At 40.9% G+C, this 24,917-nt stretch overlaps 1 protein-coding gene across 1 annotated transcript in view; it reads left to right on the plus strand.

Annotated features, from left to right (window-relative positions):
- The window catches only part of trip13 (thyroid hormone receptor interactor 13), a 38,987-nt gene extending 16,119 nt beyond the window's left edge, over window positions 1–22,868 (plus strand). The window contains exons 7-14 of the mRNA XM_068000691.1: window positions 443–515; window positions 1,441–1,504; window positions 2,178–2,264; window positions 4,882–4,988; window positions 14,175–14,328; window positions 14,475–14,587; window positions 15,459–15,528; window positions 21,603–22,868. Of these exons, the coding sequence (XP_067856792.1) occupies window positions 443–515; window positions 1,441–1,504; window positions 2,178–2,264; window positions 4,882–4,988; window positions 14,175–14,328; window positions 14,475–14,587; window positions 15,459–15,528; window positions 21,603–21,707 (773 nt within the window). The 3' untranslated portion in view covers window positions 21,708–22,868. The remainder of the gene's footprint in view (window positions 1–442; window positions 516–1,440; window positions 1,505–2,177; window positions 2,265–4,881; window positions 4,989–14,174; window positions 14,329–14,474; window positions 14,588–15,458; window positions 15,529–21,602) is intronic.
- Window positions 22,869–24,917: the final 2,049 nt, after the last annotated feature.

Consider the following 24,917-nt stretch of genomic DNA (forward strand, 5'->3'; position numbering starts at 1 on the left):
AATGGATTGTGCTTGATTGTGATACCATAGCTGACGGACCTTTCGAAGGTCATGTCTATGCTGACATGAAGGATGGCTCCTTTAGCAGGATGGCAGGAGCTGGTGCTTGTGTGGACATAGTGCTGAGAGGCAGGTGGGAAAAGTTAGCCAAGGCCCAACAGAATCTAAGCAAATAGAATCAAAGAACATAGAAGGAGGCTATTCGGCCCATTGTGCCTGTGCTGGCTCTTTGAAAGAGCTACCCAATTAATCCCACTCCCCCTGTTCTTTCCCCATAGCCCTGCACATTTTTCCTTTTCAAGTGTCTATCCAATTCCCTTTTGAAAGTTACTATTGAATCTGCTTCCACCACCCTTTCAGGCAGTGCATTCCACATCATAACAACTTAATAATAATCACAGCATAAACGTTGAGACTTCTTTGTTTTCTCTTCTTAACACAGGTCCCCCAGGAACTGGTAAAACATCTTTATGTAAAGCACTGGCTCAAAAACTCACCATTCGATTTTCTCACAGGTGATGCTCCACAAAAATCATGTTTCATTGAATGAAGCAATTTTTGAGAAGTTTGTAGTGCTCTGCATTGTTAATTGCTTACATTTTTAAAATGTACTATGGCTGGAAGTAAAGTACAGGACAGGAATATATATTGACCCTTACTGAATTGATGGCTATTTTCATGGACATTATGGGAGAGGGGAAGGGAAAAAAGGGTTGGCACACAAAATATTTAAAAGTTCCACAATAGATAATATTGTGAAACCCTAACATTTAGATTAATTCAACTATTGCCCAAATAGAGGGTCTGTGATACAGTGGGCTAGCGCACAAACTCTAATATTTCACCTCTGGGACCTGGGTTTGAATCCATCCCAGCCTGATGGGATGAAAGCCATGTTTTCAGGATTATTAATGTATTTATAACACAATATCACATTGTGTCTACTGTTTTTGGTGGGTCTCATAATTTAGATTTGTTAATTTTGGATTCTAATGTGTATTTGACCTCAAACTGTATTATTCAACTCTGTCCCTCCCTCCAGTATTAAACCTGTTGGCACCTTAGTTGAGATAGCAGCATTGGTGGCTTAAGAATTTGCACGGTATGACCATGGGTGTGTTCAGTGGTTACAGCCTTTATCGCTCTTTAATCTCTGCTCTCTTGTGATAGCCAATAATTGATTGTAACCTATCCACCAGTTATTTAGTATCAGACTTTTTATTGTCACTTTTATGTCTGAATGTGAAATTATTTTGTAGTTGGGAACACACAAAAGAGCCACAATTCAGAGAAACTGGCAGTTCCCAGCTCACTTCTCTTTATTTTTGTGAATACATTTAGTGTTCATTAATTGCCATGAGGATTAGATTGCCAATGAACTTAAATTTTATTTTAAAAAGTCTTCAAGAGACTGTGCTAGTGCAATTGTATGTGTTTCAGATACCGGTATGGACAGCTGATAGAAATCAACAGCCACAGTCTCTTCTCTAAATGGTTTTCTGAGGTAAATCTGCCTATACATTTTAACATCATTCAGGTTATTTTCTTGTGACCAAGGAATTTTGCAATTTTTAAACCTTTACCTTTTCAAGCCAGAATTTTTTTTTATATAACTTATTCCCATTAAATCATACATTTATTCCCATTAAGTTATATTATATTGTTAAATGTTGTTGATCTACTCAAGCACAAAAAGCTGATTATTTAATATAATTATTAAATAATGTTTCCTAAACCTCTTGTGCCTACATTGAGTTTTGGGGTGATATTGATGTTTAATTTTTCTTTAATATACTATGAATAGGTCAACACATACATTGCATTGCATAAGAGTTGATTCTAAGTAAACTTGAACAACCAGTCACATTTATCTAGAAAGTGTGATATCAAACCACTATCAGTTTTCAGTAATGACTGAATACAAGGTGAGTCAGACAAACCTATGGAATGGTAAGCAGGTTAGATTGGCAGCTACCAGTTTACCATGGTTGCCAATTTGTATAAACAGAAATGGAAAAAGGCATAAAAATCTTAAACATATATTTTGTGTCACTGCTAAGTTAGAACTTGCAAACATTTGATGTTTTTTCTAGAGAATTATTAGCTAACTTTAGAGCAACAGCGAGGTGTGTTAATACCAACTGAATTTTAATTTTTAAAATATTTTTATTAAACAGAGTGGAAAACTTGTTACAAAGATGTTTCAAACCATTCGGGAGTTAATTGGGGACACGGAATCCCTTGTATTTGTTTTAATTGATGAGGTAAGACGAAACCTTCTGCCCTAAAGAATATCTAAAAATGGCACCACTGAGAGACAAGTTCGAATTGGCTCATGTGATTAATATGTTTTTCTAAATTACTTCATTAGTATTATTGAGCTATACAAAAATTCATGTGCTTCCCTTGGTCGAGGCAGAATACAGATTAAGATGGGTTACACAATATTTGCAGGTACATACACTGAGGATCCACAGTGTAACTATATGTTTGTGGGTTTTTTTTAAAAAGTGTAAAGATTTAAATATATTGAGGGTGAGATGAAATAAGGTGGGAGGAGGCTCGTGTGGAGTATAAACACCAGCACAGGCCTGTTTCTGTGCTGTAAAATGTAATTCTATGTAAAACCTATTTACAGAAATTCAGCTGCAACATGGTTATCTGCCACTAGATGTCACTGGACCGCTTTATACTGATGGTCTAAGTGGTAGAGAATTTGTTGCTAAATTCCATGTTCTAATAACCGCATGAGTTTCAATTTTATTTTAGCGCATTGTACTGTTAATAGATGGGTAAGAAAAAATAACTCTTTTATGTCGGTCCTTCTACGTCCATAGCTCTTTTCAAAGACTTGGTAACCAATGAAATGCTTTTGAAGTGCAGTCACTGTTGTTATGTAGGTAAGCGCATCAGCCGATTTGTGCACAGCAAGATCCTGCAAAGAGCATTGAGATAAATGACCAGTTAATCTGGTTTTGGAGGTGTTGGTTGAGGGGTGACCATTGAGAACCACCTGCTCTTCTTCAAATAGTGCCTTAGAATCTGGACAAGCAGGGCGAGGCCTCGGTTTAACGTCTCATCCGAAAGAAGGCAACTCCGGAAGTGCAGCACTCCCTCAGTACTGCACTGGTGTGTTGGCCTAAATTACGTTCGCAGTCCTTAGTGGGGCTTGAACCCATGACCACCTCAGTAAGAGTTGAGAGTGCTATCAACCAAGCCAAGCTATCATTCTTCTAGTGTTCTTTGACAAAACATTTTTGAAGAAAAGTTCTGCTAATCAACAAGTTAATGGCTACAATTGCGCTATAAAATGCTAAATCCACTTGACCAACCAGAAGGATTGGGCATCATTAACATATTTGTGCCCAAAGTTCCACTGTTAAGGCAAACCTTAGTGGGTTGGGGGGAGGGAGGTATCCTTATGCTTACATTTTGCACACAAAAAAAATACATACCTTGCAGTCACTTCAAGGCAAGAGTTTAATCCTAGGGCTCACTGCTCTGACTATTGTGTATTAGTTCCAGGCACTGTACCACAAGGACATTCTGGGCATTGGGGGAGTGAGGGAGTCCAAAATAGGGCAGATAAATGGGATTGGCCTCTGTGCTATGGGTATTGGGATGTATACATAGGAAAAAAAGGTGGCTTAGAGGTGACTTTATTTAAGACCCAAAAGGAAACTGGATCCCCAAGCAGTGTTCAATATCAACAAAAATTCAAGGCCCAGGGGACAGGGATTCAGGCTTAGACAAGAAAGGACGTACACACAGCTGAGCTACAACTTCAGTGCAAAGGGTGGTGAATATATGGAATAGCCTAATTGGGGAGGCATCGCAAGTGTGGAAGGTAATACACTTCAAGAGGATGATGGATATACCTTTGGCAGATAGGATTTTAAACAGTATAAGAGATAAAGTGCGGTTGGAAGGCTGACAGTTGGGGCAGGATCAATGAATAGAAATGGTCTTTTTGGGTCCTGTACTGTGGATGCTAGGGCAATTAAAATTTTCAAGACTGAGATTGATAGGTTTTTGTTCGGTAAGGATATCAAGGGCTATGGAGCTGTGATACGGATCAGTCATGATCTAATGGAATGGTGGAACAGGCTTAATGGCCTATTCCTAGTCCTATGTACAGTCACCTGCTTGTAAGGAAATTTGGACATACTTGGAGTTGGCAGAGGAAGTGGATAGTTAAGTTAGTTTAGTAATTGGGGGGGGATGGCCAGATACAGTAAGCACTGATTGCCTTTTCTGCTTCCTGTTTTCATATGTTTGAGTTGCTAAAGCTTGGCTTTTGCGGTTTGGCATCACCTGGAATCTACAAGCTAGAGCAAATCCTTGTAATCAATCTTGGGTATCCATTATTCTAGGTCATAGGTTTTCAAACTGGAGTCCCCAGACCTTAGGACTCTGAAGGGATCTAAAATGGTCCACGTAGTCATCAAATTTCTGTCTCTCTACCATCAAATTTCTGTTGGTTTACTGGTGTGTTGTTTCTGTTGCTGTAGATTCATTTTTTAAAAATGCTGCAGTAATTGCATGTTTTCCTTTGACTAGCTGACACTGTCGGGGGTGGGTTGTCATTATCTGTAGGAGTCCTCTATAGAAGACTTTCAAACCATTAATGCATCAGTAAAATTAATTTAATCTATTAACACATTTGTGTAAAAGCTTGTGTGATTTTTTTATTTTAAATGACAAAAACTTTACTCTTTGTTCAATAATAAATATAATTTGGAGGAATTTGACCAGCAACTTTTAATTTTGAAAAGAGAAGCTACAGTTGTTTGTCCTGAAGGTTGGATTTAAAAATGCAGTGTAGATCATGACCTGTTTACAACGAGGTTATCTATTGACTCAGTGTTCCTCGTACTGCAGGTTGAAAGTTTGACAGCAGCCAGGAGTGCTTCAAAGGCTGGCACAGAGCCATCTGATGCCATTCGAGTAGTTAATGCAGTGTTGACACAAATAGACCAGATCAAAAGGTAAGCTTTAACAGTTACAGCTGTTTCTCTGTAGCACATTGTACTTTGACAGTTTCACCAGTTAATGAGTCTCGTTTAGGATAGCTGAGATTAGTCTTTGTGTTTTAAGGGCTGATCTCCTTCTGGATCCTTTGTATGGTCTTACAGATTCCTATATTAACTGGATTTGTGCCACTGATTTTGTTTTGTGCCCTAGTAGTAATGTGCTGTGTTGTTGATTTTTCTCCTTTTTGTTCATAGCACAGATATAAAACTTATAAAACATGTGCTCTTGGGGACTAATGAGTGAAAGGTAGTGTGTTAATTGGGCCTAATGTTTACATACAGGTTAATACTTTGCTATCATTGATTGTTTCAGGAAAAGTAGTGTGGAAATAATCAGGCTATGTCAGTAATAATTTTAAAAACTGCTGCGTGTAGTGTTGTAGCAATCATCGTAGGAGCACCATCATCACAAGGACTGCAGCAGTTCTAGGAGAAATCGCACCACTGTAGTCAGAATTTCCGGAGCTAGGGAGGAAGTTTAAAAAGCAGAACCTCAAAAGTAGTAATCTCTGGATTACTCCCAGTGCCACATGCAAGTGAGTATAGAAATAGTAGAATAAAACAGGTAAAAGCCTGGCTGGAGAAATGGTGCAGGAGGAAGGGCTTCAGATTCCTGGAGCATTGGGACCAGATCTGGGGCAGGAGGGATCAGTTCAACATGGACGGGTTGCAACTTCAACAGAGCTGGGACCAATGTCCTCGTGGGGAGGTTAACTAGTGCTGTGGGGGAGAGTTTAAACTATTTTGGCAAGGGGATGGGCACCAGGCTGAAACATTAGAGAGGTGCAGAGAGGCTTTGGAGGGACAAATAGCATTAGAGTAAAGAAGATTTCAGAAATAGAAGGGATCAGGCAGGGGGCAATTGTAAGGCAGACTAAGATGAGATTCGAGTGCATGTACTTAAATGCACTTAGCGTAGTAAATAAGGTTGGTGAGCTGCAGGCTCAAGTTACCAAATGGGACTATGATATAGTGGCAATAACAGAGACCTGGCTCAAACAAGGGGAGGATTGGGTACTTACTATTCTTAGCTACAAAGTATTCAGGAAAGATAGGGAAAGAAAGAAAGGAGGGTGGGGTGGCAGTATTGATCAAAGAAACGATTATAGCACTGGAAAGTGATGATGTAGTTGAGGGGTCAAAGACAGAATCTATTGTTTAGAATTAAGGAACAATAGAGGAACTATAACGTTACTGGGTGTAGACTATAGGCCACCAAATAGTGGGAAGGAGATAGAGGAGCAAATTCGCAGGCAAATTATGGAATGATGCAAGAACTATAAGAGTAGTGATAATGGGGGACTTCAATTATCCCAATAAAGACTGGGAGAATAACAATGTAAAGGCCAAAGAGGGGTAGGAATTCCTGAAATGCATACAGGAGAACTCTCTGGAACAGTATGTTTCCAGTCCAACGAGGAAGGAAACAATGCTAGACCTAGTTCTGGGGAATGAAGTGGAGCGTGTTTCAGTGGGGGAGCATTTAGGGATCAATGATCATAATATCATTAGGTTTAGAATAGTTATGGAAAAGGACAAGGAACAGTCAAGTGTGAAAATACGAAACTGGAGAGGGCGAATTTCAGCGAGTTAAAAAGGGATCTTGACCAGGTGGATTGGAATCAAAAATTGGCAGGCAAAACAGTAACTGAACAATGGGAGGCCTTCAAGGAGGAGTTGGTTCGGGTACAGAGTAAACACATTCCTATGAGGGGGAAAGGAAGGGCATACAAAGCTAGAGCTCCCTGGATGACTAAAGATATAACGATATAGAAAAAGGAGGCTTATGATGATTGTAAGGTTCATAATACAGTAGTGAACCAGGCTGAATACATAAAGTACAGAGGAGATCTAAAAAAGGGAATATGAGGAGCAAAGAGAGAGTATGAGAATAGATTAGTGGCTAACATAAAAGGGAACCCAAAAGTCTCTTATAAACATATAAATAGTAAAATGGTAGTCAAAAGAAGGGTGGGATCGATTAGGGACAAAAAAGGAGATCTTCATGTGGAGGCAGAGGGCATGGCTGAGGTACTAAATGAAGACTTTGCATCTGTCTTCACTAGAGAAGAGGATGCTGCCATTGTAGCAGTAAAGAAGAAGGTAGAAGTGATATTGGATAGGATAAAAATAGATAAAGAAGGTACTTAAAAGATTGGCGTTTTCAAAGTAGAAAAGTCACCCAGTCTAGATGCGATGCATCCTAGGTTACTGAGGGAAATAAGGAGGGAAATTGCTGGGTCTCTGGCCACAATCCTACAATCCTCCTTAGAAATGGGGACAGTACTGGAGGATTGCAAATGCCACACTCCTGTTCAAAACAAAAAGGGGAGAGGGATAAACCAGGCAATTACAGGCCGGTCAGCCTAACATCGGCGGTGGGGCGACCATTAGAGACAATAATGTGGGACAAAATTAATTGGCACTTGGAAAAGTATGGGCTAATAAATGAGTCAGCACGGATTTGTTAAAGGAAAATCGTGTTTGACTAACTTGATTGAATTCTTTGAAGAAGTAACGGAGAAGGTTGATGAGGGTAGTGCAGTTGATGTGTATATGGACTTTCAAAAGGCATTTGATAAGTTACCACATAATAGACTTATTAGAAAAATTAAAGCCCATGGGATTAATGGGACAGTGGCAGTTTGGATACAAAATTGGCTAAGGGACAGAAAGCAGAGAGTAGTGGTGAACAGTTGTTTTTCAGACTGGAGGGAAGTATACAGTGGTGTTCCCCAGAGGTCAGTATTAGGACCACTCCTCTTTTTGATATATATTAATGATCTGGACTTTGGTATAGAGGATATAATTAGATGACACGAAACTCAGAAATGTAGTAAACAATGTGGAGGATAGTAACAGACTTCAGGAGGACATAGACAGACTGGTGAAATGGACAGACACATGGCAGATGAAATTTAATGCAGAGAAGTGTGAAGTGATGCATTTTGGTAGGAAGAATGAGGGGAGGCAATATAAATTAAATGGGATAATTTTAAAGGGAGTGCAGGAACAAACACTTGGGGGTCTTTGAAGGTGGCGGGACAAGTTGAGAAGCCTGTTAAAAAGGCATATGAGATCTTGGGCTTTATTAATAGAGGCACAGAGTACAAAAGCAAGGAAGTTATGCTAATCTTTAAGAAAACACTGATTAGGCCTCAGCTGGATTATTGTGTTCAATTCTGGGCACAACGCTTTAGGAAGGATGTCAAGGCCATAGAGAGGGTGCAGAAGAGATTTACTAGAATGGTACCAGGGATGAGGGACTTCAGTTATATGGAGAGATTGGAGAAGCTGGGGTTGTTCTCCTTAGAACAGAGAAGGAGATTTGATAGAGGTGTTCAAAATGATGACTGTTCTGAGAGAGTAAATGAGGAGAAACTGTTTCCAGTGGCAGAAGGTTCAGTAACCAGAGGACACAGATTTAAGGTGATCAGCAAAAGAACCAGAGGCGACATGAGGAAACATTTTTTACGCAGCGAGTTGTAATGATCTGGAATGCACTGCCCAAAAGGGAATTGGATAAATACTTGAAGGGAAAAAAATTACAGGGCTACGGGGCAAAAGCAGGAGAATGGGACTAATTGGATTGCTCTTTCAAAGAGCCGGCACAGGCACGATGGGCCGAATGGCCGCCTCCTGTGCTGTACATACTATGATACTACCTTAGGGCAACTAGGGTTGGGCAATAAAGATGCAGTCTTGCCAGTGACCCCACAAATTTAAAGAACAATTTGCGGCTAACTATTTGGAGCATGTGCAGTTGGTTAATGCAGTTCACCTGCTCGTCTATTCCAAACTGTCTTTGCTCTCAGGCCAAAGTCTGTGGAAAGGTTTAATATTTACAGTATGACGAATATAAATGTACTAAATGGGTATCAGATTTAGATGAGTTTACACTGAAATCCACTAACTTTTATGTCCAGAAAATGAAATGTGACAGGATTTTGATGTAGGCTGGCTGTGGTGTTCCCTAAACTAGGCTCTATCCTGCCAAGTGAGGAGTTGGATAGAATTACATTGCACAGAATCTGCAGCATAGAGACAGGCCATTTGGCCCAACTTGGTCTACGCCGGTATTTATACTCCACGCGAGCTTCCTCCCATTTTAATTACCTTTTCCTGCCCCCATATCCCTCTATTCCCTTCTCCATCATGTATGCATCAAGCCTCCCCTTAAATGTATCAATGCTCTCCGCTTCAACCACTCCATGTGGCAGAGTGCCACATTCTCCCCACTCTCTGTATAAAGAAATTCCTCCTCAATTCTTTATTTGATCAGTCAGTTGCCATCTTATATTGATGCCCCCTTGTTCTGGATGAACCCGCAAGTGGAAATGGTTTCTCCACATCCACCCAACTGAATCCCTTCATAATTTTTCAAGGCCTTTATCAGGTCTCCTCTTACTCTTTTCATTTCTAGAGAAAAGAGTTCCAACCTGCTCAGCCTTTCCTGATGGTTGCATCCTCTCAATTCTAGTAACATCCTTGTAAATCCAGCAACTGTCAATTCCGTCAGAAAATGTGATGATTCAGAGCTTTGCTTACGAGAGACTGAGGCACTGTCTTGCCTGAAATGTTTTGAGGTGCTCAAATGTGTTGGCTCTTGTATCTGCTGAAACAAATTAATTTATATTCCTTCAAGATTTTAACGTGAATAATATCTTGAGCATGCCCACTTTAGCAGGAAATGTGTGATTGAATGTCTATTTTAAGATGTTTTACTATGTTAAAGGTGCTATATGAATGCAAGTTGTTGTGATTACATCACTGAGTGCTGAATAATTTGTCATTGAACTACAGAACAGGTTAATTTAAATTTGATGTTTGATTAGCTTTTGAGAGAATGTATCTGTGGGGAGAGGGATTTTTACTTAAAATGAAACATAAAACAAATTTTGGAACAGAAGATGACAGGGAGTTGTATAGAGTTCAAGTACAGGAGGGGATAAATGCTTGCTTTGATGTATTTTTTTCCCTTCTGCAGGCCTCCCTGTACCATGCATCTCCTTGCACAGTGCTCCCTGCCCTAATCGAGAAGGTTGGCAGGCATATTGCTTGCAAACCTCTTTATAATTTTAACTAGTAGGTGAACAGCAGTCGTTTCCTTATTTTTGCCTTCTGTTCTGTGTAGCAGTACCTGGCCTCTCCCCACAGTGCCTCACCGGAGACTGGAAACTTGGCTTGTGGAGAATTGCACCGTGAACCAGCACCCTATCACTCTGTAGCACAGTACACAGGCAATCAATTGCTGTGCCATTATAGGAACAGGAGGAGGCTATTCAGCCCCTCGAGCCTGTTCTGCCATTCAATTAGATCATGGCTGATCTGTAATTAACTCCATCTACCCGCCTTCATTTGGTAACCCTTAATACCCTTACCTAACAATCTTTTTTATACTGCTACTCTGGACGGCTTTCTTTCAGTGACGTAAAGGAGTCCTCTTTCTGAAAAGATTTATATCTGGACAGGAGTATTAATGAATTTTGGTAGGATATAGGATAGCGTGGATGAAAGAATTTAAATGCAATGAGGAAAGCTGGGTGTAAAGATACTTAAACATTTAGAAAAGAATAAACAACAGATTTAATGTTGCCATTTACTTTGGCCAATTTTTTTTTACAATGCACTTATAAAAACGTGTGTGAGAACGTAGGTGTGAATTTATTTTTAAACGAATATAGTTGCAGGTTAATCACAACAGGAATGCCTTTCATTAATTGTTCTGAAATCCTCTGTTTAATTTCATTTGAGAATTGCTATCAGGCAAATTAGGATTATTTTTTATTAAGTAGCTGAAAAGGTACTGTTACTATGGAGAAGGGAGTTATAAGAAAGTGACTTTTATCAATTCATAGAATCATAGAAAGGATACAGCACGGAAGGAGGCCATTCGGCCCATTGAGTCCCCGCTGGCTCTATGCAAGAGCAATCCAGCAAGTTCCACTCCCCCGCCCTATCGCCGTAGCCCTGCAAATTTTTTCCTTTCAAGTACTTATCCAGTTCCCTTTTGAAGGCCATGATTGAATCTGCCTCCACCACCCCCTCGGGCAGTGCATTCCAGATCCTAATCACTCGCTTAAAAAGTTTTTCCTCAGGTCACCTTTGGTTCTTTTGCCAATCACCTTAAATCTATGTCCTCTGGTCCTTGACCCTTCTGCCAATGGGAACAGTTTCTCTTTATTTACTCTGTCTGGACCCTTCGTGATTTTGAACACCTCTATCAAATCTCCTCACAACTGTCTCTGTTCAAAGGAGAACAACCCCAGCTTCTCCAATCTATCTACGTAACTAAAGTACCTTACCCCTGGAATCATTCTAGTAAATTTTTTCTGCACACTCTCTAAGGCCTTCACGTCTTTCCTGAAGTGCGGTGCCCACAATGCTCCAGTTGTGGCCGAAACACTGCTTTATAAAGGTCCATCATGACATCCGTACTTTTGTACTCTATGCCTCTACTTATAAAGCCCAGGATCCTGTGGTGCTTTTTTAACCACTTTCTCAACCTGCCCTGCCACCTTCAATGATTTATGCACATATACCCTGTTCTGTAACCCTTTTAGAGTTGTGCCCTCTAGTTTATATTGCCTCTCCTCGTTCTTCCTACCAAAATGTATCACTTCGCATTTTTCTGCGTTCATTTTCATCTGCCATGTGTCTGTCCATGCCTGTCTATATCGTCTTGAAGTCTATCACTATCCTCCTCACTGTTTACTACCCTTCCAAGTTTTGTGTCATCTGCATATTTGGAAATTGTGCCCTGTACACCCAAGTCCAAGTCATTAATATATATCAAGAAAAGCAGTGGTCCCAGCACTGACTCCTGGGGAACACCACTGTACATCTCCCCCGAGTCTGAGAAACATCCGTTCACCACTACTCTCTATTTCCTGTCACTTAGCCAATTCTGTTTCCATGTTGCCCACCACTGAGGTTAAACTGACTGGCCGATAGTTGCTGGATTTGTCCTTACACTTTTTTTGAACAAGGGTGTAACATTTGCAGTTCTCCAGCTCTGGCACCACCCCCATATCTATGGATGTTTGGAAGATTATGGCCAGTACCTCTTCAATTTCCACCCTTACTTCTCTCAGCAACCTAGGATGCATCCCTTCCAGACTGGGTGACTTATCTACTTTAAGTACAGCTAGCCTTTCTAGTACCTCTATCAATTTTTAGCCCATCCAGTATCTCAACTATATCTTCTTTACTGAGATTCTGGCAGCATCTTCTTCCTTGGTAAAGACATATGCAAAGTACTCATTTAGTACCTCAGCCATCCCCTCTGCCTCCATGAGTAGATCTCCTTTATGGTCCCTAATCGACCCCACGCCTCCTCTTACTACCCTTTTACAGCTTACATGCCTATAGTAGACTTTTGGATTCCCTCTTATGTTGGCCACCACTCTATTTTCATACTCCCTCTTTGCCCCTCTTATTTCCTTTTTCACTTCCCCTCTGAACTTCCTATATTCTGCCTGGTTCTCACTTGTGTTATCAATCTGACATCTGTCATATGCCCCTTTTTTCTGTTTCATTTTACTCACTATCCCTTTTGTCATCCAGGGAACTCTGGCTTTAGTTGCCCTACCTTTCTGTCTTGTGGGAATGTACCTAGACTGTATCCGTACCATCTCCTCTTTAAAGGCCGCCCACTGTTCCATTGCAGTTTTGCCTGCCAATCTTTGATTCCAATTTACCTGGGCCAGATCTGTTCTCATCCCATTGAAATTGGCCCTCTTCCATTTGAGTATTTTTACTTTAGAGTGGTCCGTGTCCTTTTCCATAGCTATTCTAAACCTTATGATGCTATGATTGCAGCTCCCTAAATGCTCCCCTACTGACACTTGCTCCACTTGGCCCGCCTCATTCCCTAGAACCAAGTCCATCAATGCCTCCTTCCTCGTTGGGCCAGAAATGTACTGATTAAGAAAGCTATCCTGAACATATTTCAAAAATTCCTCCCCCTCTTTGCCCCTTATATTACTATTGTTATCCCAGTCTATATTAGGATAGTTGAAGTCCTCAGTTATCACTACTCCATAGCTTTTGCGCCCCTCTAATTTCCCTGCAAATTTGCTCCTCTATATCCTTCTCACTAGTTGGTGGCCTATAGAATGCACCCAGTAGTGTAATGGCACCTCTTTTATTTCTTAACTCTAACCAAATAGATTCTGTCCTTGACCCCTCCAGGACATCCTCTCTCTCCAGTACTGCAGTATTCTCTTTAATCAATACTGCCACCCCCCCCCCTCCTTTTTTTCTTTCCCTATCTTTCCTGAACACCTTGTATCCAGGAATATTTAGTACCCAATCCTGCCGTTTTTTGAGCCGGGTCTCCGTTATCACCACGACATCGTATTCCCATGTGGTTATTCGCACCTGCAGCTCACCAACCTTGTTTACACACATGCACCGCAAACCAGTCTTAAACTTTCTTGTACTCTCTCTTAGTCTGATGCCACCCGATCCTTTGTGCCCCTTGTTTCTCCTTTCCATTGATACACCCTGGTGCCCATCCCTCTGCCAAATTAGTTTAACCCCCGCCCCCCCACCACAGCACGAGCGAACCTCCCCGTGAGGACATTGGTTCCAGCTCTGTTGAGGTGCAACCTGTCCGGCCGGTACAGGTCCCACCTTCCCCAGAACTGGTCCCAATGCCCCAGGAATCTCGAGCCGTCCCTCCTGCACCATCTCTCCAGCCACGCATTCATCTGCTCTATCCTCCTATTTCTATACTCACTAGCGTGTGGCACTGGGAGTAGTCCAGAGATTACTACCTTTTGATGTCCTGCTTCTTAATCTCTTTCCTAACTCCTTAAAATCTGCCCACAGGACCTCATCCCTCTTTCCACCTATGTGCATAGTAACAAGTTCCACAGCACATCTTTTATTTTCTGACTAGGTGGGGGTGCGGGGATAAGGCGAGGGAAGAGGAGGAGCAAAGATAAATAGAGGTTTTCAAAATAAAACTTGTACTGCCTAATGGACTTTGTGGTCAATGCCCCATTTTTCTTGTAATGTAGTTTTGTTCGGATTGGATTATATCCAAGGGCTGTTAGACTGCAATAATCAGTAATGAAATTTCTGCACATCAGGCTCTTTGCTATGTACATGATACCTTTCTCTAAATTCCCCTAGGTTTCCCAATGTTGTAATTCTGACTACGTCAAACATCACAGAAAAAATAGACTTGGCTTTTGTGGACCGAGCAGATATCAAGCAATACATTGGACCGCCATCTGCTGCAGCCATCTTTAAGATCTACCTCTCTTGTCTGGAGGAACTGATGAAGGTATGGTACCGTTGCCTCTGTTTGCTGGGATGAAACTTGAGCTGTTGTGTTACTGAGATTGCTAAATGAATTTTCTTTTTCGAAAGGGCGAGCGAGAGAACAAGATAAGTTTTCTGCGGCGTTCTTACCTCTGTTTTGCTTTTTAGCGCCAGATCATCTACCCTAGACATCAACTGCTGACCCTGAGAGAACTGCAGATGATCAGCTTCCTGGAAAATGATGTGTCCAGGCTAAGTTTGGCACTCAAGAAAATTGCGGCGTAAGTTTCTTTTGATGTGTGCGAGCGGCCCTAGTTGTGTGGTCAGGCCGAGTCCATGTATTGGAACCTCCTTGCCACTTGTCCTTGGGTACTTTTCACTACTTGGCTAATTGCATGTACGTCTCATTAAGTACATTTTATTTTCACTAGATATATTCAGGGTTGTTGACAGAATAAAAGTTAAGATATTGCAAGAAAGCTGTATTACTACAGGATAATTGGAAACTAGTTGATGGCTCTTGATCAGTAGTTTTTAACGGCTGTGAAGTGGGTGTGTATTGTATAATTTTTCTCCCTTGCCCTTGGCACCCTTGTGGACGAGAGGGCAAGCAGCCAGATGACCTGCTTTCAGACCAGTGTTGTTGTGAAGCTGAGGGGGGGGTGCACAGAAGTACCCTTGGACTTGTCCTTTGATTTTCCCCCCTGCTATCCCTTCAACTGTGAGAACACCTGGCCTCTGCTCATTACTTCCCTCCAGTAGCAGGGTTGGGATCTGTGACTCAGCCTATGGGTGAATCGAGGACAAAATCCAGTCTCCTATTCTTCTATTGCACGTTACGTTGACGCAACAGGACAGCGCCTTGTGGTTGAAGTTTCACACCAATGTAGTTTTTCTTTTATTCCCATCAAGTTGGTTGTGAGTTTGAGAATTAAATGCTGTACTTTTACAACTGCTTTCCTCTAACAACTGCTTTCCTCTAACTGTAAGGTGAGCGACAAAAAGGCGCTGCTATGTGATGTGAATCTCACACTGCGTACGTTCTTGTGAACCCTAAGCTCTATGACTCAAGTGCTGTCAATGTTTATTTATGTAAGGGCTGAGATGTAAGTTTCCATTGTGAAGACTTTTTCCTATTTTTCTGAAATGCAGGAAAAGTGAAGGACTTAGCGGAAGAGTATTACGAAAGCTACCCTTTCTAGCTCATGCACTGTACATCCAGGTAGGTCTCTTCACAATCGGTTTGTGTATGTGTTCGTCTCAATAGCTGGTATAGTTGGGTTCAGATGACTATATAGTGATGGATACCCAGGGAGTGATTCCATTGGTTTACTGCCATGGTTTTATTTTACACTGAACTCAATTAAGTTGACTGGAATGACCGACCAAAAACATTAGTGATGAGAGGGTTTATAGTTCTCAAATAAATACAAGTGGGTTGAAACTGCATAGTTACATAAAGTCTACAGCACAGAAACAGGCCATTGGGTCCAATTGGCCTATGCCGGTGTTTATCCTCCACACGAGCCTCCTCCCACTCTTCTTTATCTAACCCTATCAGCATATCCTTCAGTTCTTTTCTCCCTCAGGTGCTTATCTAGCTTCCCCTTAAATACATCTATGCCATCTATGCTAGTCTAGTCACCTCAACTACTTCATGTGGTAGCACGTTCCACATTCTTGCCACTCTTTGGGTAAAGAAGTTTCTCCTGAATTCCGTATTGGATTTAATAGTGACTTAGTGTTGGCATTGTTGGTTTGAACTCCTTATTACTCACATTGCATAGCCCAACTTCAGGCAAGAATTTTAGTATAGAATTGTAGTGTACCCACCTGAGCCAAGTGATTTACCCTTTACCCTTTTGTAAGGGTCACTAATATATCCACCTCTGCCAGGGTGTTCCAATTGATCACGAGGAGCTGTGGCTCAGTGGGTAGCACTCTCACCTCTGAGTCAGAAGGTTATGGGTTCAAGTCCCACTCCAGAGACTTGAGCACATAATCCAGGCTGACACTGAGGGAATGCTGCACTGTCAGAGATGCTGTCTATCGGATGAGATGTTAAACTGAGGCCCTGTCTGCGCTCAGGTGGATATAAAATTCCATGGCACTATTTCAAAGAAGAGCAGGAGTGTGCTCCCTGGCCTATATTTATCCCTCAACCCAGCATCACTTTTAAAAAAAAAAACAGATCTGGTCATTATCTCATTACTGATTTGTGAGACCTTGCTGTGTGCAAATTGGCTGCTGTGTTTCCCTACATTGCAACAGTGGTTACACTTCAAAAAGTACTTCATTGACTGTAAAGCGCTTTGAGGCGTCCTGAGGTTGTGTAAGGCACAATATAAATGCAAGTTCTTTCTATAGCTTTGGATTCTTAAGACCTTGCAATGAACCTGCTTGTTTGGGGACTCCTGCCTGGAATTCTGAACAGCAGAAAAGCCTCTAAAATACACATTTCTGGTTAGTTTAATGGGATCTGTGTGTAGCTTCCATTTCCTATTCCCAGTTACTGGGATGGTTGCAGCTGCTTCTTATTTTGATTGTTGGGGCAGCAATTTCCCCTTTAATTTCCCTGTTCAAAAAGAACCGTTGTCTAGTCCAAAGCATCCTGGATTCTGTTTGTTCTGTTGAGAGAGTTATAGAATCATAGAAGTTACAACATGGAAACAGGCCCTTCGGCCCAACATGTCCATGTCGCCCAGTTTATACCACTAAGCTAGTCCCAATTGCCTGCACTTGGCCCATATCCCTCGATACCCATCTTCCCCATGTAACTGTCCAAATGCTTTTTAAAAGACAAAATTGTACCCGCCTCTACTACTGCCTCTGGCAGCTCGTTCCAGACACTCACCACCCTTTGAGTGAAAAAATTGCCCCTCTGGATCCTTTTGTATCTCTCCCCTCTCACCTTAAATCTGTGCCCCCTCGTTATAGACTCCCCTACCTTTGGGAAAAGATTTTGACTATCGACCTTATCTATGCCCCTCATTATTTTATAGACTTCTATAAGATCACCCCTTAACCTCCTACTCTCCAGGGAATAAAGTCCCAGTCTGTCTAACCTCTCCCTGTAAGTCAAACCATCAAGTCCCGGTAGCATCCTAGTAAATCTTTTCTGCACTCTTTCTAGTTTAATAATAACCTTTCTATAATAGGGTGACCAGAACTGTACACAGTACTCCAAGTGTGGCCTCACCAATGCCCTGTACAACTTCAACAAGACATCCCAACTCCTGCATTCAATGTTCTGACCAATGAAACCAAGCATGCTGAATGCCTTCTTCACCACCCTATCCACCTGTGACTCCACTTTCAAGGAGCTATGAATCTGTACTCCTAGATCTCTTTGTTCTATAACTCTCCCCAACGCCCTACCATTAACGGAGTAGGTCCTGGCCCGATTCGATCTACCAAAATGCATCACCTCACATTTATCTAAATTAAACTCCATCTGCCATTCATCGGCCCACTGGCCCAATTTATCAAGATCCCATTGCAATCCTAGATAACCTTCTTCACTGTCCACAATGCCACCAATCTTGGTGTCATCTGCAAACTTACTAACCATGCCTCCTAAATTCTCATCCAAATCATTAATATAAATAACAAATAACAGCGGACCCAGCACCGATCCCTGAGGCACACCGCTGGACACAGGCATCCAGTTTGAAAAACAACCCTCGACAACCACCCTCTGTCTTCTGTCGTCAAGCCAATTTTGTATCCAATTGGCTACCTCACCTTGGATCCCATGAGATTTAACCTTATGTAACAACCTACCATGCGGTACCTTGTCAAATGCTTTGCTGAAGTCCATGTAGACCACGTCTACTGCACAGCCCTCATCTATCTTCTTGGTTACCCCTTCAAAAAACTCAATCAAATTCGTGAGACATGATTTTCCTCTCACAAAACCATGCTGACTGTTCCTAATTAGTCCCTGCCTCTCCAAATGCCTGTAGATTCTGTCCCTCAGAATACCCTCTAACAACTTACCCACTACAGATGTCAGGCTCACTGGTCTGTAGTTCCCAGGCTTTTCCCTGCCGCCCTTCTTAAACAAAGGCACAACATTTGCTACCCTCCAGTCTTCAGGCACCTCACCTGTAGCGGTGGATGATTCAAATATCTCTGCTAGGGGACCCGCAATTTCCTCCCTAACCTCCCATAACGTCCTGGGATACATTTCATCAGGTCCCGGAGATTTATCTACCTTGATGCGCGTTAAGACTTCCAGCACCTCCCTCTCTGTAATATGTACACTCCTCAAGACATCACTATTTATTTCCCCAAGTTCCCTAACATCCATGCCTTTCTCAACCGTAAATACCGATGTGAAATATTCATTCAGGATCTCACCCATCTCTTGTGGTTCCGCACATAGATGACCTTGTTGATCCTTAAGAGGCCCTACTCTCTCCCTAGTTACCCTTTTGCCCTTTATGTATTTGTAGAAGCTCTTTGGATTCACCTTTGCCTGATCTGCCAAAGCAATCTCATATCCCCTTTTTGCCCTCCTGATTTCTCTCTTAACTCTACTCCGGCAATCTCTATACTCTTCAAGGGATCCACTTGATCCCAGCTGCCTATGCATGTCATATGCCTCCTTCTTATTTTTGACTAGTGCCTCAATCTCCCGAGTCATCCAAGGTTCCCTACTTCTACCAGCCTTGCCCTTCACTTTATAAGGAATGTGCTTACACTGAACCCTGGTTAACACACTTTTGAAAGCCTCCCACTTACCAGACGTCCCTTTGCCTGCCAACAGACTCTCCCAATCAACTTCTGAAAGTTCCTGTCTAATACCATCAAAATTGGCCTTTCCCCAATTTAGAATTTTAACTTTTGGGCCAGACCTATCCTTCTCCATAGCTATCTTAAAACTAATGGAATTATGATCACTGGTCCCAAAGTGATCCCTCACTAACACTTCTGTCACCTGCCCTTCCTTATTTCCCAAGAGGAGGTCAAGTTTTGCCCCCTCTCTAGTCGGGCCATCCACATACTGAATGAGAAATTCCTCCTGAATACACTCAACAAATTTCTCTCCATCCAAGCCCCTAATGCTATGGCTGTCCCAGTCAATGTTGGGAAAGTTAAAGTCCCCTACTATTACCACCCTATTTTTCTTGCAGCTGTCTGTAATCTCCTTACATATTTGCTCCTCAATTTCCCGTTGACTATTTGGGGGTCTGTAGTACAATCCTATCAAAGTGATCTCTCCCTTCTTATTTTTCAGTTCTACCCATATGGACTCAGTGGGCGAACCCTCGGATATATCCCCTCTCACTACTGCCGTGATGTTCTCCCTAATCAAGAACGCAACTCCCCCTCCTCTCTTACCTCCTGCTCTATCTTTCCTATAGCATCTGTACCCTGGAACATTGAGCTGCCAGTCCTGCCCCTCCCTTAGCCATGTTTCAGTAATAGCTATAACATCCCAGTCCCATGTACCCATCCATGATTAAGTTTAGCCTTAATTAACTTTCTGAATATTTCTTAGAAATGGAAAGCTTTGTGCTGCATCTCCAGCAGGTAGATCTCCACTCCAAAGCATGGACAGCCTTTTTACTTCCTCTCTGTTTCTGACAGTCAACTCAAGACTGCCTTGAGACCTTCCACAGAGATGCCTTAGAGGCCACCAGGTCCCAGGTTTCCTGTGTACTTATTGATCATCTTCTCTAGCCTTTGTGTCAAAGTGAGTCGAACAGCGTCTTATTCATTCTCCACTGCGGAGGTTTTGTCTTTTTGAAAAAAGGAGCAAATGTAAGGGAGCTTGGAGCATGATCGGACCAACACTATTTGGCCGGTATCCAAGTGATTCCATAGTGATAATGTCACTATCTTCTAGGCTATCAAAAAGCTGTCCGTTTGTGAATACATCCCTTGCCATGGTAAATAATAGATAAGATCCCAAACAGAATGGGGCTTTAGCCCCCATATGCTATTGGGCCCATCTCACTGTCAAATTCCAAAAAGATCATCCTGGCTCCCACAAGTATGGTCCAAAACTGGATCAGGTGCAGGATGAAAATCCCCACCTATAATCTGTGGAAGTTTCAGTAGCTCTTTATGTTTGAAGGAGACCAACTCCAGGTAGTGTTGTACTATGCACTATATAGAGCATTCAGTAGGCCACACCTCATTGAAGTAAGAAAAATGCTTAGCATCCAAGCATTGTGTTAGCACATTCTCATGATTAGATATTCTATCTATTCCTCAAAATCAGTAATGTTCTTGAAACGTTGAAGTCAAGCGTTGATAGTTTTATTAAGCACATAGTACTTAAGGCAATAGTACTTAAGCATAAATTTAAAATATAGAACCTACAACCACACCCGATGGTTGGGGACTCAAAAGCCTTACAGTTCTAAGCTCAGTATTCACATTGATCAAACTTTGAATCTAAATCCTCATTACAATTTGGCACTTTTATCCTGTTCTCTTGTGTGACAATTCACACGTTTCTACAATACATAGTTATATCAAAAGGTAAGAACAATTCTATGTAAGGAGAAACTAATTGGACCTATACCATATCAATAACTTCAGTTAATAAGTTGATTGCCTTACTAACAAGATCTTTTTACATTGGGCTAATGAGATCAGTATAACTCCCCATTTTGTTATTTCTCTTTTGTTACATATAATTGCTATTCCACCAAATGAAACTTTTAATTATAAATCTGTCTTTGATTCTGTATCATTCCGCACCAGCTGATTTCCCCATTCTACAGAAACCTTAATTAAAAAGATAATGTTTTACCCAGATTTTTTCCTTTTGCACGACCAACTGTCGTCCTTGCACCCGTATCAGTGGTTATGAAGAGAATTGGGATATGCCATTGCATAATTGGCCTATGAAACTTGGGAACCAGTATGCAATGACACGTCTCCAATTAGCTTCTCTCGTTAAACAGGTGGTTACTTCATTGTACAACCTGCCAGTGCTGTAAGGGTCAGTCACAGTTCAAAGGTTCAGTGGTCAGCATCTTGGTGCACTTGTAACTATTTTAAGATATTACAATTTAAGAATCGTACTTCCCTACCCAACAAGCAAAGGCTATAAAATTAGCATTACCACAATATAAAGACACATCAATAGCAGTATTACATTAGCCCCCATCAAGTTGCTCTAATTAACCTTTTCCTTACAAGAGAATTGTTTTTTGTTTGGTCCATCTTCAAGCTGACTTATCCAAACCAATTTATTGCATTTTGGTCATTGATCTGGCCTGGTGTATTGAGAAGTGTTTTGAGTTTTGCTTATGTTATTTTCCACTGTTTTTCCAGTCGTCATCTGTAACAGTAGAGAAGTTTCTAGAAGCTCTATCCATGGTGGTGGACAGGCAGTTTGAAGAAAAGAAGAAATTAAACTGCATCGGCAGCAGGGATTAATGCTGCCCTTGACCCGTGCTGTGCCATGTTGTTATGTAAACACATTTGTGTGACATACTGTCAAAACATCCAAGGTGTTTCCTTAATAATTGGTAACATTGCCTTCTGTAAGCTGCACTGTATTTTGAGTGTGACAATAGAGGTGGCTAATACTTTGGATTTAATTTTTTTCTTTCAAAGTTATTAAGTGAAGTTACTATAGGATTTTCGATAATCCTTCAATCTAGATAAGGTAGACCCACATTATGGATATCCAGCCAATTCCCAAAACCATTCCAGAAACCATTCTGTTTTGTCTGCCATGCTTGGCAAAATTACATAGAATTTACAGCACAGAAACAGCTAACTGGTCTATATCGGTTTTTATGCTCCTCATGAGCCTCCTCTCACCCCTATTCATCTGACCATTTCAGCATATTCTTCTATTCTTTTCTCCCTCGTGTATTTATCGAGCATCCCCTTAAATGCATCTATGACGCTGTGCAATCATTAAAGATCTGTCACTTCTTGATTTTTGCTACATTGAAAATAAAGATGAAACGGATGACTTCTTGACGCCCTGCTATTAAAGGGACACTTTTGGAGCTGTTTTTCTTTGAAAAAATTTGAAATTTGCCAAAAGATGAAAATTGTGATGCCTGTGCGATAGATGCTTTTACCTAGCAGCTCTGTCCCGTCTCGTGAAAAGAACTGGTCCTGCTTATAATAACAGGCTGGAAGAATACCAGTGTGAATAAAAGTCATGTTCCAATATGAGAACGGGACATTAAAACAGCTTTAGTTGATTTTTAGGGCAGCAAAAAAAAACCCTCAAGCATTCATTTAAAGTTGCTCTTTTTCAGTTGAAAAGCAACTTCAAGCCTTAGACTATGTCACGGCCATCAATGTGAGATTAAATTTGTCCGTGTGTGAGGGACCATGACATGCAATTTCATCACCTGGTGAGTCACACTTGTGGAATTAGTGCAATAAATAATTCCATATCATAGTAGCTGACCCAAGACATTAATGTTAAGACTAGATTTTTGTTGTAGATATTTTTTTTAAGCATGTCACTGTGTAATAGAATTACATAGAATGTACATCTCAGAAACGGGGCATTCGTCCCAACTGGTCCCTGCTGGTATTTATGCTCCACATGAGCCTCCTCCCACCCCTCTTCATCTAACCCTAACCCTATCAGGATATCCTTCTATTCCTTTCTCCCTCATGTACTTATCTAGCGTCCTCTTAAATGCATCTATACTATTCGTCTCAACTACTCCTTGTGGTAGCGAATTCCACATTCTAACCACTTTCTGGGTAAAGAAGTTTCTCCTAAATTGCCTATTGGATTTATTAGTGACTATCTTATATTTATGGCCCCTAATTTTGGTCTCCTCCCCTCCCCCCCCCCACAACGTGCACAAGTGAAAATATCTTCTCTAAGTCTAATATGCGTCAGGAGCTCATTGACCCGCTGTTACTGATGGACAGTGTGAAGTGGAGAAGGCAACACCTAATAGCAGTAAAAGGTTAGCTGCACTCTATCACAAGATTTGGGATGTGAATTCAAGGGATGATTAGGAGATTGGAATCATTAAAGATTAATCTAAAGAAAGCATTGCACCTTTTTTTTTGACTGGGAGCCTGATCTGAAACTGACTCCAAAAACAAATCCCAAGACTGATTTCTGGAGTGGAACTTGAAGATCTTTTCAAGAACTGTAGTTACGGGCTATTTGTACTGAAATGAGAGGTGCATTCCATTGCTGCTATAATCGGGTAGTAACTTCATTATAACAGTGACACTTAAAAGGAAATTGGGACAATGGCACTTAAATAGGTTGTTATTTTGTTAGAAAATGCAGCTGAGTTCACTAAAATCCCATTGTATTCATACTCTTATGCAAAATCTAGATTTTATACAATACTTTGACTAAAGCTATTATGTCACAATGTTGGGGGTGAGCTGGGGATATGTTTACATGTGTATAATTGCAAAATGTTTAAAAAGGGATGATACAAAGTTTCATGACCAAGTCAACATGAATTTGGTGAATGTTTGCCTTATTGACTTAATATAGACCTAAGAATTACATAGTGCAGCTTTATGAGGTGATTTTTTTAAAAATTGGTTGAAAAAGGCTTAAAGCCTAAACAAACAGTCTTTCTATAGTTTAAAGGGGCGGGGGGAGGTGCTAAGTAAGGATGTCACGATTGACTATACAAATCTGTTTAGTCTACAGATCATTAAATTTCATCTCCTACATTGTGGATTATAATCCAATTACGATTTATTGATTATTAAAGAGATTAACGGAAAAGAGGAGAGAAAATTTGTTGCGAGAAAAACAGTAGGATTGTCCTGAAATCCTGTGTATATGCCACACTTTCTTACTGCTTGTCTGCAAGTTGTTGCCAAAACCAGCAGTTTAAAGAAAAAGGGATTTGTTATCTGGATTTTGTAGTGAACAAATGTTGTAATTATTGATGCTTAGATTGTACAGTCAGATGGTATTGTGGCACCCTAATTCTTAAAAATGTAATTGAAGTTGATGAAAAGTTAAACTAAATGAACTGTCGGTCTTTATCCTTACAGTATTATGTTGGGGCACTCAAACAACATTCACAAAATTCACTCGTTTTCTATAACTTGAAGTAATTTTATGATGTGTATTTAGAAGGCTTAAGATATTTCACAAAATGGAGAACAATGTTTGTTTAACAAGTTAACTTGTGAATTTGTGTGTGCAATGTTGGGGGAATTAACTTCCATCCACTGGATGTGTCTTTTATTCCATTAGCGGTCTCAAGGTTTCAAGATATTGAGCAGTATGTTTTCACTAAATGTTATCTGGTGTTGAGCAAAATATGTTTTGCATGTTTCTGATTTTGTGTGTTTTACATTTGACTGTTTTCCGATGCTCTTGTATTTTTGATAAAGTAACTTCAGAATATCAGTAAAAAACCAAAAATGCAAACGTAGGCCTGTTTGGTTAGGCACCGATTTTTATTCCTGGTGCATGTTTCAATCTGATGGGTAAAGAATGTTCTCAAATGGAACAGAATAGTTTTTTTTGTTTACTCACAATCAATCAACCAACCAACTGCCTAATCCATTACACTGCTGCTTATGATTAGATTCTATATTTTCTCAGGATATGGCTTTCTTTTGGATCAGATTTTCCAGTCGCACTACATTTTACTTTGTATAAAAAAAAAGTTAAAA

Source organism: Heptranchias perlo, chromosome 2, assembly GCF_035084215.1.
Source record: "Heptranchias perlo isolate sHepPer1 chromosome 2, sHepPer1.hap1, whole genome shotgun sequence".
Lineage (NCBI taxonomy): Eukaryota > Metazoa > Chordata > Chondrichthyes > Hexanchiformes > Hexanchidae > Heptranchias > Heptranchias perlo.